The sequence below is a fragment of the Acanthamoeba castellanii genome (genome assembly GCF_000313135.1).
Source record: "Acanthamoeba castellanii str. Neff unplaced genomic scaffold scf7180000084582, whole genome shotgun sequence".
NCBI lineage: Eukaryota > Discosea > Longamoebia > Acanthamoebidae > Acanthamoeba > Acanthamoeba castellanii.
In genome coordinates, this window is record NW_004457252.1 from 160189 (window position 1) to 173436 (window position 13248).

Genomic DNA, 13248 nt, shown 5'->3' on the forward strand with positions numbered 1-13248 from the left:
GCGTAGTACTACTCGCCCGTAGCAGCAGCTGCAGCAGCGGAAGAGATGGTGAGTGGTGTACACACCGCGGGTCATGAGCCAGCGGGGGCTTTCGGGGAGGGCCAGGCGGAGGAGCACGATCACCACCCCGAGCAACGCACCCAGCCCTGGACCACACACGACACACACGACACACACGACACACACGACACACACGACACACACGACACAATGCGGTTCAGTGTCAAGTTGGTGGCGCGGTGATCATGCGGTGTTGGCAGCGAGGGAGGTACCGAACATGAATCGCCAGCCAAAGTCGGCTGAGCCCAGGAAGTGCGGGTCCAGGATGAGCAGCGATATCGCCGCCGCCAGGGCCGCACCTGCACCCCGCAACACCACCACCACCACCACCACCCACCACCCACGACGGCGACGACGACGACGACGACGACCACCACCACATATGCATGCTAGGATGAGCAAAAAGGTCTCGACGATATGCGTAAATGAGTAGGGGGGCAAAAGGAAGTTCGGAATTCGTCTGCACGATAGTCACTCTATCCAAATGTAAAGTATAGAAACATGGATATAAATATATGAAGTATAGATATATATATATGTAGGTAGGTAGGTATACCAAACCAGTAGGAGCCGTTGACGGCGAGGTCGACCCTGCCGCGCACCTTGGCCGGGATCAGTTCGTCGATCGCCGAATTCATGGCGCTGTACTCCCCGCCTTGCATCCCGACCAACCACATCCGCCACGCACGTGAGAAGAATTAATGGTGGCCGGTGGTTGACTGTCGAATTGAAGAAGGGGAGGGGAGGGGAGTACCCAATCCGGCTCCGGTGATGAAGCGCATGGCGGCAAAGCCGTAGAACTCCCAACAGAACGCGCTCAGGCCCGTCGCCACGGAATATACACTAGTCCACACGCGGCAAATAGGTTAACCGACCGAGCATGATTGGTGGTGCGCCGAAGTGTGCACTTGAATGAGATCTCAGGAGAGGGCCATGGACGGCGCGTCATGTCAAGCCACACGTAGGTAGGTAGGTAGGTAGGTAGGGAGGTAGGTAGGTACATGGGGGTGGCCAGGTAGAGCTTCTTGCGGCCGTAGCGGTCGCACAAGTACCCGAACACCACCGACCCCAATATGGCCCCTGCCACCACCAGCCACCAGCCGACGCGGGCAGGCAGGCCTCATAAGCGCGTGCATGCGATGGGGTGGCGGCTGCGGTCGGGGCGCGCGTTGTACCGAGGAGGGTGAGGGAGACGGTGAGGCCCACCTGCACGTCAGTGAGCCCGAGCGTGTCCTCCCGCTTGAGGTGCGCACTCAGCACCGACACCACCTGCGCGCGCGCGCGCGGCCAGCACATACGCGCACCGCCGCAACGCACAGTTTAGTTCCCACTCCCCACTTTGACGGAAGGGCACGGCGGGCAGTGGTGGTACGGTGACTTCGAGGCCATCGAGCATCCACGTGACGCCCAGGGACACCACCAGGAACCAATGGTATGCGCTGAACGGCAGTTGGTCCAGCCTACACACACCACACACACGACACACACACGATGGCGGTGATGCCAGGACGTCAGAGGAAGCACTATTACTATTACAATCATTGATAGCCGGCGACGATGTTGCTGCTGCTGACGACGGGGGCGGGGGTACCGGGAGGGGAGGTCGGTGTGAATGGTGGCGGTGGTGGTGCCCTGCTCGAATCCTTGCTCCTCCCACTCGTCCGCCACCTTCTCCACGAATGCCTGCTGCACTCCCCCCCCCACAGGCGGTTAGTCCCTCACACGTGGCTGAGTCGCGACAGCTTCGCCGCGCGTTCACACGTGCACACGTGCTGGAGCTGCAGACGTGCTGGTGGGTGGTGGGTGCTGCTGGCCGAGTGCCTACCCCGTGCTGGTGCTGCTGGTGGCCGTGGTCGTCGTGCTGGCCGTGGTCGTAGTGCTGGCCGTGGTCGTAGTGCCGGTGGCACCGGGCGGAGCCGTCGAGTGGCGGCCCTGAGCCCATGGAGTTGTAGTAGCGCCACGGCTGCCGCTTCATTGTGGGGAACCCCAACCTCGCACCCACCAAGTTGGCCTTTCCTCTTCTCTCTTCTCTTCTCCCTCGTTGTTGATAATAAGAGCTTTTGTGGGGAGCTGCCGAGCCACCACCGCGCAGCAGGTGAGCGGTGGACGATGGGTTGGCGATGGAAGTGAGGCAGGTTGGGGGGCTGGTTGCTCGCAGCTGTCTATCGCAAGGGAGGGGCTTGTGGCACAAAGGGGAGGAGGGACTGAGAGACATCAAGTGGCGTGCAACCCCCCTCCCAGGGGGGGCGTGGCAGCCATGGCGAGGGGTGTGGCGTATTCACACGGAAGTTCACAAGTATTGCATTAAAAAATATAAAATGAAAGTGCAGGGCAGACCTGCAGACCCAGTCTGAAAGGTGGAAGGGGAACTCCTCGATCTTGAGCTTGACTGCCTCGATCAGCTTGGCCACAACGCCTTGACTGGCCTCTCCTTGCTGGTGTGTGTCATGTGTGCATACAGGTGGAAGGCAGGGTGGGGTCCTGTGCATGGATAATGGGGATGAAAAATTTCAATCCACCCAAGCAGGAACAAAATGGGTGTGGTGCACAGCACCAACCATGGCACCTGTGGCAAAAAGACACAACACAACACAACACACATGACACATGACACATGTTGAGGGAGGTTGTGACTGACATAGAACCAATGGGATATGGGGAAGACAGTCACCTTGCCTTCAGGTCAAGCTTCTGGCCTTGTGGCGCCTTGTTGGTGGTCACCCACAATGTGCATGTGCAGAGATGATGCCTGTTCCACACAGCATAAAACTGGTTCTCAACTCATGCTCAACACCAAGCTAGAACCCAAGGATTTAAGCATCATCAGTATCAAAACCATGTGTTACATGTATTAGTAATTCCTATTATATCATTGTGTATGTGTACACAATGATTTAACTTCATTTTATGTGCATTTTATTTTGCCACTTTGTGCAGGCAACTTGTTGTGTACACAAACATGACAATCATGTCTAATATCACTTCATTGCAGGCAGACAATCTTGAACTGAGCTGGTGTCTTTTTTGGCTTGAGCTCCTTGAACACACAAAAACCAAGTGTTCATGAAAAAGGGTCAGGGACTCTTTTTTTAAGGTCAAAATGCACTTTTCTGTATGGAAAACTGTGCAAAAGTGCCATTTTTTCAGCTTTTTATGTGCAGATCCTGCAGAAAGAGAAATGGTTGAGTTTGAAATGCACAAATCAAGAGCTGTGTTGTTGTGCAAATCAGATTGGTCCATTGTGTGGCTGCTGGTTGGAGTCACACCAAAGACCTGGGGAGGGCATGGAGAAGGAGAGGTAGTAGTTCTCTAGCTTGAGAGGGTTGAACCTGACCTGGTTGATGGTGCTGAAATGGATAAGAAGGTATGTCTTGAAGTTGTTGTAGAGCCACCACCTTGATCTGCCCCAGCTGCTGGTCAGGGTCATGCTGAGAGTAATGGTGGTGTTCAGAAAGGTGCTGCTGATCTCTTGCATAGCCAGGTTGAGCACAGCAGCCCTCCTGCTGGACACCAGCAACAGTGCATGCTCCTTGAAATGCTCCAGCAGGACACAAGCAACAGTGCATGCTCCTTGAAATGCTCCAGCAGGTCCTTTTTTCCAAGCCAAACCTTGCAGAAGACAGCAATCCACTGCAAGATGAAGTTCTTCCTCCAGTCACTCTTCACCAATGACCTCCATCAGCTCTGCCCAGCTGTTCTTCTCAAGAAGCTCCATAGCTGCAGCGAGCACCTTCACACAGGCCTTTAATGATGCTGGCTTCCTGCTCCATGTCCTTCCATGAGTACTCACCCTTGTAGACCTTGAGGAGCAGAGCCTTCTTCAAAGTTACATCAAGCCCTTGATAGATTTTGAAGTGCATGATGGCATGGATGGGCTTGAGGTCAGGCATGTGCTCAGTTCCTGACAAGCTGTGCCCAGTGATGAGGGCTTCAACAATCTCATAGATGCCAAGCAATTGTGGACAACCTGGAACATGGGGTTGAGGCTCTGCACATTCAGACCAAGAGAGGTTGCAGTAAGGGTCTTGCCCTGGGAAGTCCTATTCTTATAGGGCGCTTTAGTATCGCTTATCGTTTCAGATTCCCCATCGCGCGGCGACGAACAACCAGGGGAGTGTGTGTATGTGCACCACCCCCACCACCATCGTCACCGTCATCAGGACCCGCCCAGGGCGAAGGGGTTGTGTGCCGCCAGTCGGGCCGGGTCGCACAGTTCGTTGGGCAACCCCGCCGCCCGCAGCAGCTGCGGCATGAGCTGCTCCTCCACCCTGGCCTGCTCCTCGCACTGGGCGGCCTCGGCGATCGGCTGTGCACCCACCCACCCGCACCCGCACGTGAACATTGGTCGACGCATCGATCGCCCACCGCCCACCGCCCACGGCTATGCCTGCCTGCGGGCAAGCATGGCCTGGTATATTTGGGGGGGGGAGGTACGGACCCGTCGTTCCCATCGCCGTAGGGTGTCCTCCACTTCGTTCAGGAGCGCCGCCACCGCTTCCCGATCCCCGTAGGCCGCCGTCACCGCCCTGCACCCACCCACCCCACCCCACGTGGTGCCGTGCGGCGGTTTCGAACCCGTCAGCGCTGCGTGCGTGCGTGCGTGTGCGTCTGTGTGTGGCGCAGCACGCACGTGAACAGAGAACGGTGGAGAGAACGCCGGAAGCCGAGGGCAGCGCCTTCCTGGAACCCGGCGTTGAAGCCGGCTTGCACCACGGCATCGTCCGACGTTTCGCCCACCCCCTCCCTGAACCCGGCCTACGCCCACCTCCCCCCCCCAAACACGTAACAACCCCGCCACGCGGCTGTGAGCGGCGATGCCGCCACGCGTTGACGCGGGAGGAGGGAGGCACACGGTGGTGTGGATGGCATGCAGCCGGTTGTAGTTCCTCTCCCCCATGTCCCGGTGGTAGGCCACGTCGGCGTCTTCCCCTCCTTCATGGCCGTCGAAGTCATCCTCCTCCATCCTTGCCTCACGCTCGATTATTTATTGATTTATTTCTCTTGCCGCAATCCCCCGCCCTGTTTTTTCCTGGCAGCAACAAGAGAAATTGGAGGAAAAAACAGGGCCTGTGCGCAGTTTTCGTGCACGATGGGGCGTGGCAGGTTCGCATAAAAGAAATTTTCGGCTCGCATCAAGGAGGAACGCATCTCAGCGCAGCAGAGCAGAGAAAGATTGTGGCACGACGACAGAGGACACCTCGCCTCGACCGCAGACAACCGGCTCCAGGGGCCCACTTCATCTCTGCTCACACTCACGCGGGGTGAGTGCAGCAGCTTACACACACACACTGAGAAGGGAACGAACGAGCAAACAAAAAGGAGAACACCACCACCATGGGGAATAGTCAGTCGCAGCAGCAGCAGCACTTCACGGCCAACGAGCTGCGTGCCCTGCTGGGGAAGGACAACCAATGGTACCGGCACCAGCAGCAGCACCCGCAGGTGGCCGAGGAGAACCTCTTCGACGACGATTTCGTGGCCAAGCAGTACCTCCACGAATTGGGCAGCTGCACCCACATCTACAAGGAGCAGGACCAGCTGCTCCAGAAACGCCTCGAGAGCTACGAGAAGGGCCTCAACCTCATGCTCTCGCTCGCGGTCACGCACAACCCGGGCTTCCAGGAGAAGGAGATGAGGTGGCTCAAGAAGGAGATGGAGCACCTCACCCAGTCCCCCACCAACGCCTTCGCCTCGGTCCTCGACAAGCGCCTGCTCCTCCTGCGCCACTACTACCTCGCCCTCATCCGCTTCGACCAGCGCCAGCACGTACGGCCACCAACCACCACCACCTCTCTCTCTCTGCAATGGGTGTCCATTTTATTTATTTATTTATCGAGTCATTTTTATTTATTTATTTATTTATGTGGCTGTGGCATAGCCAGGCACGAAAGCAGGTTTTTGCTCACTTTTGTTCTCTCCCTCTCTCCCTTTGTCTCGCACATGTGGGCAGTATCGGAAGCGTATCCCGGCGCCGCCCGCACCGCCCACCGTGGCCGGGGTGGAGCAGCCGGCAGCCGCTGCCGCCACGCGCAGGGTGGACCTCACCTCACTCCTGCGGCAGCGCCTGCGGCAGCGCCAGGCCCAGCGAGCATCGGCCGCTGCTGCCGCGGCACCAACGGTATTACCTCCCGGGTCGCCCCGCCCCGCCCCGTCCCGCCCCGCCAATTCTCGCGTCTGCTCTCTCCTCGCATACATCGGTCGAGTGGTGGAGAAGTGGCCCACCGTTGTGCGGTGTGTGGGGTTGTCGTTTTTCGCGTTTTTTCCGGTCGCTGTGGTGAGCTGGGGCGTGTCGACGTCTCATGTGGATGAGGGGGCGGGTGGCAGGGCGAGCCACAGGAGACGCCGGCGACGGGCGAGGCAGGACAATCGGGTGCGGAGCCGCCGGGTCCATCGTCGACGAGTGGCGCGGCGCAGAGTCCTCCTCCCGAGGTCCAGCAGCAGCAGCAGCAGCAGCTGGAGGAGGAGAGCGTGTCCCTGGCCGAGATAGGTTCGCTCATCGGACTCATGCTCGAGGAGGAAGGGCAGCAGCAGCAGCAGCAGCAGCAGCAGCAAGAGGAGGAGGAAGGGCAGCAAGCGGTGGCCGAAGCGGAGGGCACAGGAGCGGTGGCCGACGACGATGCCGACGACGAGGTGGAGCGCAAGGCCGAGGAGCAGCTTCGCCGCGAGGAGGAGCGCCGGAAGGCCGAAGAGGGAGAGGCCGCCCGGCCCAAGAGGAGCGACCAGGAAACCTTTGTGTGGAGCCTCTTCCAGGTACACATGTGTGCCCGCCTCTTCTCTCCCCTCCTCTTATTCCTCTCTCTATCTATCTATCTCGATCCCACTCTCTCACTCTCACTCTCACTCTCACTCTCGCCAACACTCGCTCGCAGGGCACGTTGGACGAGCCCCTGTTGGAGAGGGTGCTGGCGAGCCTACGGGAGCTGCCCGCGGGCGAGCAGCTGCTGTGCGTCGACCACCACGACAACGACTTTGACTGGAGCCGACCGCCACCCGAGGCCGGGGAACAGGCCGAGCAACGCGACGCCGACGCCAAAGATGAGAGCCTTGCGCCCTCAACTGAGTACGTACCCCCGCCCGCCCTTGGAACTCTCGCTTTTTCGTCGCCCATGCGCGCCACACGTGCTGACGGTCGGCCCGTCCACGCTGGACAGGACTTCGAAGGAGGTGCGGGAGTTTGAGGAGAGCCTGCTGTGCCACCTGGTGGGCCACCTCTTCGAGATCGAGCAGCAAACCATGGCCGACCTCCTCCACTCCGCCGCCGCCGCCGCCGCCAGAAATAGCGCCGTCGAGGACGAAGCCGAACAGCCGTCGGACAAACAGGACGTCGCACCTGCCACGACGACGCCATCGTCGCACACATCTGAACCACGGCACGTACCATCCTTGTTGCTTCTCTATGCTCTCTTATCTCTGCTCTCTCTCTCTGCTCTCTCTCTCTCTCGCCCCCCTCTTGTTGGGTGCTTCCAGGAGGCGTGTGTTGTTTGTCGCGTTCGTTGTTCGTCGGTGTTGTTCTCACATGATGATCTATTCGCATGTGGCCAGGCCTGCCATGCGTTTGGTGCAGATCCTGCAGAAGGACCTGCTGAAGGACGTCGCGTTCTCGCAGTATCAACAGAGCAGGCTCGCCGCCCAGCAGCAGCAGCCGCAGGCAACCCACGAGGAGCGGGCCAGCGCGGAAAAGGAGGCGCGCCTTCGCCTGCGCAACTTGGTCCACTACGCGCGCACGGTGATCGGCCATGCCACTCGCCTTCTCGATGCCGCGCTCGACACCACCGCACGCCTGGCCCTTCTCCGCGAGAAGGAGGAGCGGGAGCGCCTCGAGAAGGAGGAGCGCGAGAAGGGGGAGCTCGAAAAGCCGGAGGGCATGGACCACGTCGAAGAAGACGGCAAGGCCTCCTCCGCCACGGCGGCGGCGGCGGCGACGGCGGACCACCAGAACAACCAGCTCCCGCCGGCGACAAGGCGACCGCAAGGCGGCTCCGCGGCGACGCCGGCGGCTCCGGTGGATGAGCGAGTCCGAGAGGCTCTCGTGCAGGGCATCGTGCTGCGCATCGTGAGGCCTCTCGCCACCGCCCTCTGCCTGTTCCTCGACGACGCCCCCTCGGGGGGCGCCAACAGCCGCCTGCACCAGCACCTGGCCTCCTCTCTCCTGAGCCCCCTCGTCTCCCTCCTCAAGTCTCTGGGTACCGCTCCTCCTCCTCCTCCTCCCTCCCCCCGCTCGTGCTTCCCGCGGGTGGTGGCTGCTGGAGGTGTGCGACGTATTGGGGGGGGGAGCGGCACTGCGCTGACACAGCGCGTGCGTACGCACAGACGCGATCAACGCGAGGGCCGATGACGTGTCGGGCGCGGAGGTCGACTACCACGAGCGGGAGAACGCCAAGCTGCTCTTCAAGACCGTCGACCGGAAGAAGGTGGAGACGCCGCACAACTACTACCCCAACACCGACGAGGAGAAGGTGGTGCGCATCCCCGGTGCCACTCACCTGTGCGTCACCTTCGACGAGCGGTGCAACCTTGTACGTCCGCCCATCTGCCCACCCGTCTTTTTTCTATATATATATATAGAAGAGAGAATAGAGGGCAGTGCCCAGCGCGGCACCGCACGCAGGGTGCGATGATCATCGTCGATCATCAGCCTGCTCACATGGGTATGCGGCGCCCGCCCGGTCGTCTCTCGGTGGGTGGATGGTTGGGGGCGCGATGGGGGGGGGGCTTGGAATGCAGGAGAAGGACAGGGACTTCCTGCACTTGTACAGACGGCCGGGCAAGCAGCAGCCCATCTTCACTCCGTTCACGGGGCCTCCCAACGCGTGGCCCCGCATCCCCATCATCGTGCCGGGCGACACCGTCTGCTTCCACTTCACCTCCGACCCCTTCAACACGTACGTGCCACCCCTCTGCCCGAGTCACAGCACACTCGACTGGCCGAGTCCTCACCACGTGTGTTTCCTCTCTGCTCTCTGCTCTCTCTCTGCTCTCCTTCTATTGGTGTGTGTCGCGTATGTATGTACGTATGCATGTACGTGCGTGCGTGCGTGTGGTACACGATCCACAGCTACTGGGGGTACCGTTGTATCGTAACGGGGTTGACGTTGGAGAGCTCGGTGGTGCCGCTGTGGGACCTGGAGCGCACGGTGTCGTCGCTGGTGGGCCGATGCGTGAAGCACCTCCTCGTGGGACCTGCCCTGGGCAAGGCCGAGGCGGCCCTGGCCAGGTGGCTCGACTCGGACCTGCTCGCGGGGGGCCTCTTGGCATCGGCTGCTCCAGCCGACCACGACGTCGTCGACCTCGACCGCCTCCTCCGCGTGGACGTCTCGCGAGACAAAGAGGCCGAGCGGAGCGCTGCCGACGACGCGGAGCAGGAGGCCCAGGCCGCCAAAGAGGGGGACGAGGAGCTGGCCTGGCTGCTTGCGGAGGGCATGGCCGAGCAGGGGCGGGGCGCGGAGGGCGCCCCCGGCTACCGCCAGCTGTTCGCGCAAAAGAACCGGGAGCTGCCGGACATGTTTGACCGATTCGGCGGAGAGGTCATCGACGAGGCCATGCGCTGGTTTGTTGCTGCCGCTCTACGCCACCTCCGCCTGGTCGACGTCGCCCGCAAACAGGTCCAGCCTCCCCTCCCACCACTCGCGTTCTTGCTTCTTGCTTCTTCTTCTTTGCTTCCTCCTCCTCCTCCTCCTCCTCCTCCTCCTCGACGAATTGGCTGACCTCTACGCGGTGGAACTGGCGGCGTAGGAGAGGACGGAGGACGAGGAGAAGCTGCTGAGCGCGGTATGGCGGGAGGCCAAGAATCTGCGCAGGTGGGTTGTACAGGAGAAGCAGCGCATCGCCAACGAAATCAGCGAGATCGAGAGGCAGAAGGAGGAACAGGCCCAAGCCGCCGTCGCCGCCGCCGCCAACGTCAACGTTGTCTCGGGATCGACGTCCTCCAGCTCCACCGCGACTGGCGCCGCGGAGCCGCCGGCTCAGGCGCTCAGCGGCAGTGCATCGGCGGCGGTGGTGCCGGAGAAGAAACCTCCGGTGGATCGCACCACGTACGAGTACTTCCGCGACACGATGGTGGCCAAGCTGCGCGTGCTCCTCCTGCGTGTCCGCCCCTCGTCCGCTCAACACGTCCCCGCCCTGCTCTCCGCCATTGCAGGCACGCCGCCCACCTCCCCCTCTGCGCCGATCCCCCCCCCACCACCACTTGCTAATTGGCTGTCGTCTCTTGTGGTGGATGACGTATCGCGCCTTGTTGTCTCATTCCTCCTCCTCCTCCTCCCGTGTGCTGGTGGCTGGTGGCTGGTGGCTGGTGGATGTGGGTATGCATAGACTATGTGAAGCACACGCCCGAGGCGTCGCCCGTGCCGGTGCTGCTGCGCCGGGAGAGGCGGGCACACGCGAGGGCCAAAGCGCTGGAGACCATCCACGACCTGGTCCGCTCGCTCTCCCTGCTCTCCGCCAAGCAGGACGTCCTCCGCATCGCCGCGTGCGCCTGGCGGTACGACTCACACCACACGCCACACGCCACACGCCTCGCCTGGTTGGCAGCAGGCCCCCCCACTCACACTCACCCCCTCCCTCCCGGCAGATCGATTGAAGGCGTCGTGGCCTCGGCGGATGCCGCTGCAGCGCAAGCCAGTAGTCGGGGCAGCCACTATCTGAGCAACACAAGCGGGTGCGGGGAGGCCGTGAGGGAGCAGCTGCGTGGGAGCTTCAGCTCGCTCTACCAGTACCTCACCGCCCTGCTTGTGGCGCCCGGTCCTCATCCGACGGACATCATCACGTGCGGCCACGTCCTGAACTTCTGGTGCCTCAACTTCAAGCCGGAGGACCACCACTTCCTCACCCAAACCCACATCCTGGTACACCACCACCACCACCAGCAGCCGCCACCACCGCGTGCCACGCACGCGTCATTACAACCACCGCACCCCATTGGGGGAGGGGGGGAGTGAGTGCATGCTAACCCATGGGTTCGACGACGACGACGACGACGTGGTCGGTGGCAAACCAATTTCCAGGATATTTGCCACGACCTCATGACCACGTCGGGCAGCGGCGAGAACAAGGCGAGGCGTCGGCTGCGGGTGCTGGGGCGGTTGGCCTTCCGGTATCTGGCCATCCAGTGCCTGGCCCCCGGGGCTTCGCAGGCCGACCGCACCGCAGCCCAGCAGCACCTCCTGGAGACCATCGTCCAGGACCTCGAGCTCTCCATCAGCTTCCTCCACCAAAAGAGGCAGGACCTCGGCCGCGTCATGTCCTCCGGTGACATCGGTACACACCACCACCACGCCTTTCCTCTCTCCGTCTCTCTCCGTCTCTCTCTCTCTCTCTCTCTCTCGGTCGGTCGATTGTTTGATTGAGGAGGGAGCGGGGCGGTGTACATCAGGCGCGTCGGAGGAGGGCGACATCACGCCCGACACCGTGGCCTACCACAAGGAGGAGAAGTTCTGCTACGCCCAGCTGGTGCTGTTCCACACCGTCACGTCCCAGGAGACCCCCGCCAACGACGCCTTCCTCGCCACCTCCCGCATCATGCGCCTTCTCCTCTTCGTTCACTTTGCCGGTACCGGCCCACTCTCCCTCTTTTTTTCCGCCTTTGCGTCCTTGCGACGCGATGCACCTTTTACACGACACACACACACACACGACACACCCTCTTCCCCGCCTATACCAACTCTGGAGTGTTTTGGTTTTGGTTTGGTTTGGGTTGTTGGGGGGGGGTTGTGTGCGCAGGAACGCCCGAGCTGCAGAGGCTCGCGCTACGGATGCTGCGGCGCATCCTGCCGCTCGTGGACCCCGCCCTGTTCGACCGCTCGCCGGAGCTCCTGGACTTCGTGACCGCGGGCGATGCCGGAGATCTCATCCCCTTCGGCGTGTCCCCATTCGGCAACGACGACGACGACGACGGCCAAGAGAAGGGCAATGGCGACGAGCTGCCGGCGGCGGGCGCCGGAGTGACGAACGCGCTCGTGCGACATTTCTTCGGGCTGCTCGGGCAGCGCCTGTTCCTCGACGCCGGAGAGAAGACGGGCACGCTGCGGCACCGGCTCACGGCGTCGCACACGGCGTCGTTTGCGCACAACTTCAGAGACGGGCAGGTGGCCTTCATGGAGGGCGAGGAGGTCCTCATGCTCCTCCGCTCGCTCGTCGAGAGCAGCGCCTCGCCCCCCACGACGTCGTGGTCGGCCCTCATCACGGCCGCTGCCCGCAACGCCCTCCTCGCCCTGCCCGCCCTCGTCGAAGCCCAGCGCTTCGCCCTCATCCCTGACCTCTACCGCCGCCCCCGCCCCGTCTACCACACCCTCGCCGCCCTCTGCCTCCTCGGCGGCTGCGTCGAGGGCCTCCGCGTCGGCGGCCGCATCGAGGCACGTACCCCCGCACCCCACACCCCAAACACACCCACCCGCACACACACACACACACACACGCTCCCCCATCCCAAAATCACACACGCTCCCTCGCCCGTGGTTGGTTTTGGTGTGTGTGTGTGTGTGTGCGTTGGCCTGGGTGTGCGCACTGGTGGCGTTGTGGTGGCGTGGTGGTGGTGCTGACGCGCAGCCCTTCTTGCTTGACCTGCGCAGGTGACCTCGACGAGGGAGCTGGGCACGCTGGTCTTCTACGACCGGCGGTCGTCGCAGGCCAAGCTCATCCTGGACTCGAGCCCCGACAAGGTGATCGACGTGTACCCGGGCAAGATCCGCGCGCATCCCGAATTTAAAATCAACCCGGACCGCTTGCCCCTCACCAAGGTAGCACCACTACTCTCTGTACATCCGCCACGCCACGCCACGCCACGCCACGGCGCACCTTATTCCGGAGGGGGGGAGGGAGGGGGTGGCGCCCGCTCCGCTCCCCCGTCATCCGCTCTCCAACGTGGCGCCGACTGAATTTTCTCTTTTTTTCCTTTTTCTTTTCTTTGGTTGGTTACGTCGACCGCGCAGGATCTGTTGGACGCCCTGATCATCTTCGCCAAGGTGTCCGACAAGCGCGACGAGGAGCGGCGCCGGCTGAAGGAACAGAAGGAGAGGGCCGAGCGGGAGAAAAAAGAGCGCGAGGCACGCGAAGCGCGAGAGCGCCAGGAGCGCGAGGAGGAGGAAGAGCGGAAGCGGCAGGAGGCAGCGGCCGCCGCGACGCCTCCCGAATGGACGTGCGAGATGTGCACCCTCATCAACGAAATCAACGAGCCGGTACCCTCCCCTCCCC

The 13248-nt window shown here is 61.9% G+C and overlaps 4 protein-coding genes across 4 annotated transcripts in view; 1 reads left to right on the forward strand and 3 right to left on the reverse strand.

The window, feature by feature from the left end:
- Nucleotides 1–8: 8 nt before the first annotated feature.
- On the reverse strand, nucleotides 9–2035 carry ACA1_048600 (major facilitator superfamily MFS_1, putative; the record flags this gene model as incomplete). The annotated part of the gene is made up of 10 exons (XM_004333022.1): nucleotides 9–28; nucleotides 66–146; nucleotides 273–359; nucleotides 617–715; nucleotides 815–903; nucleotides 1062–1140; nucleotides 1236–1329; nucleotides 1433–1520; nucleotides 1652–1743; nucleotides 1886–2035. The coding sequence occupies 10 exons, from the start codon at nucleotides 2033–2035 to the stop codon at nucleotides 9–11; spliced, it is 879 nt and encodes a 292-aa protein (XP_004333070.1).
- A 1726-nt stretch (nucleotides 2036–3761) lies between these two features.
- ACA1_048610 (uncharacterized protein) lies at nucleotides 3762–3950 on the reverse strand (the record flags this gene model as incomplete). The annotated part of the gene is made up of 1 exon (XM_004333023.1): nucleotides 3762–3950. The coding sequence occupies one exon, from the start codon at nucleotides 3948–3950 to the stop codon at nucleotides 3762–3764; it is 189 nt and encodes a 62-aa protein (XP_004333071.1).
- A 266-nt stretch (nucleotides 3951–4216) lies between these two features.
- On the reverse strand, nucleotides 4217–5023 carry ACA1_048620 (uncharacterized protein; the record flags this gene model as incomplete). The annotated part of the gene is made up of 5 exons (XM_004333024.1): nucleotides 4217–4366; nucleotides 4389–4451; nucleotides 4499–4586; nucleotides 4691–4815; nucleotides 4913–5023. The coding sequence occupies 5 exons, from the start codon at nucleotides 5021–5023 to the stop codon at nucleotides 4217–4219; spliced, it is 537 nt and encodes a 178-aa protein (XP_004333072.1).
- Nucleotides 5024–5394: 371 nt separating this feature from the next.
- The window catches only part of ACA1_048630 (HECTdomain (ubiquitin-transferase) domain containing protein), a gene marked incomplete at both ends in the record, with an annotated part of 18447 nt that continues 10593 nt past the window's right edge, over nucleotides 5395–13248 (forward strand). Inside the window, 17 exons of the mRNA XM_004333025.1 lie at nucleotides 5395–5826; nucleotides 6011–6178; nucleotides 6385–6810; nucleotides 6930–7120; nucleotides 7212–7434; nucleotides 7625–8243; nucleotides 8371–8576; nucleotides 8785–8942; nucleotides 9116–9662; nucleotides 9793–10144; nucleotides 10372–10540; nucleotides 10631–10904; nucleotides 11064–11316; nucleotides 11432–11608; nucleotides 11779–12392; nucleotides 12627–12794; nucleotides 12987–13232. Of these exons, the coding sequence (XP_004333073.1) occupies nucleotides 5395–5826; nucleotides 6011–6178; nucleotides 6385–6810; nucleotides 6930–7120; nucleotides 7212–7434; nucleotides 7625–8243; nucleotides 8371–8576; nucleotides 8785–8942; nucleotides 9116–9662; nucleotides 9793–10144; nucleotides 10372–10540; nucleotides 10631–10904; nucleotides 11064–11316; nucleotides 11432–11608; nucleotides 11779–12392; nucleotides 12627–12794; nucleotides 12987–13232 (5223 nt within the window). The remainder of the gene's footprint in view (nucleotides 5827–6010; nucleotides 6179–6384; nucleotides 6811–6929; nucleotides 7121–7211; nucleotides 7435–7624; nucleotides 8244–8370; nucleotides 8577–8784; nucleotides 8943–9115; nucleotides 9663–9792; nucleotides 10145–10371; nucleotides 10541–10630; nucleotides 10905–11063; nucleotides 11317–11431; nucleotides 11609–11778; nucleotides 12393–12626; nucleotides 12795–12986; nucleotides 13233–13248) is intronic.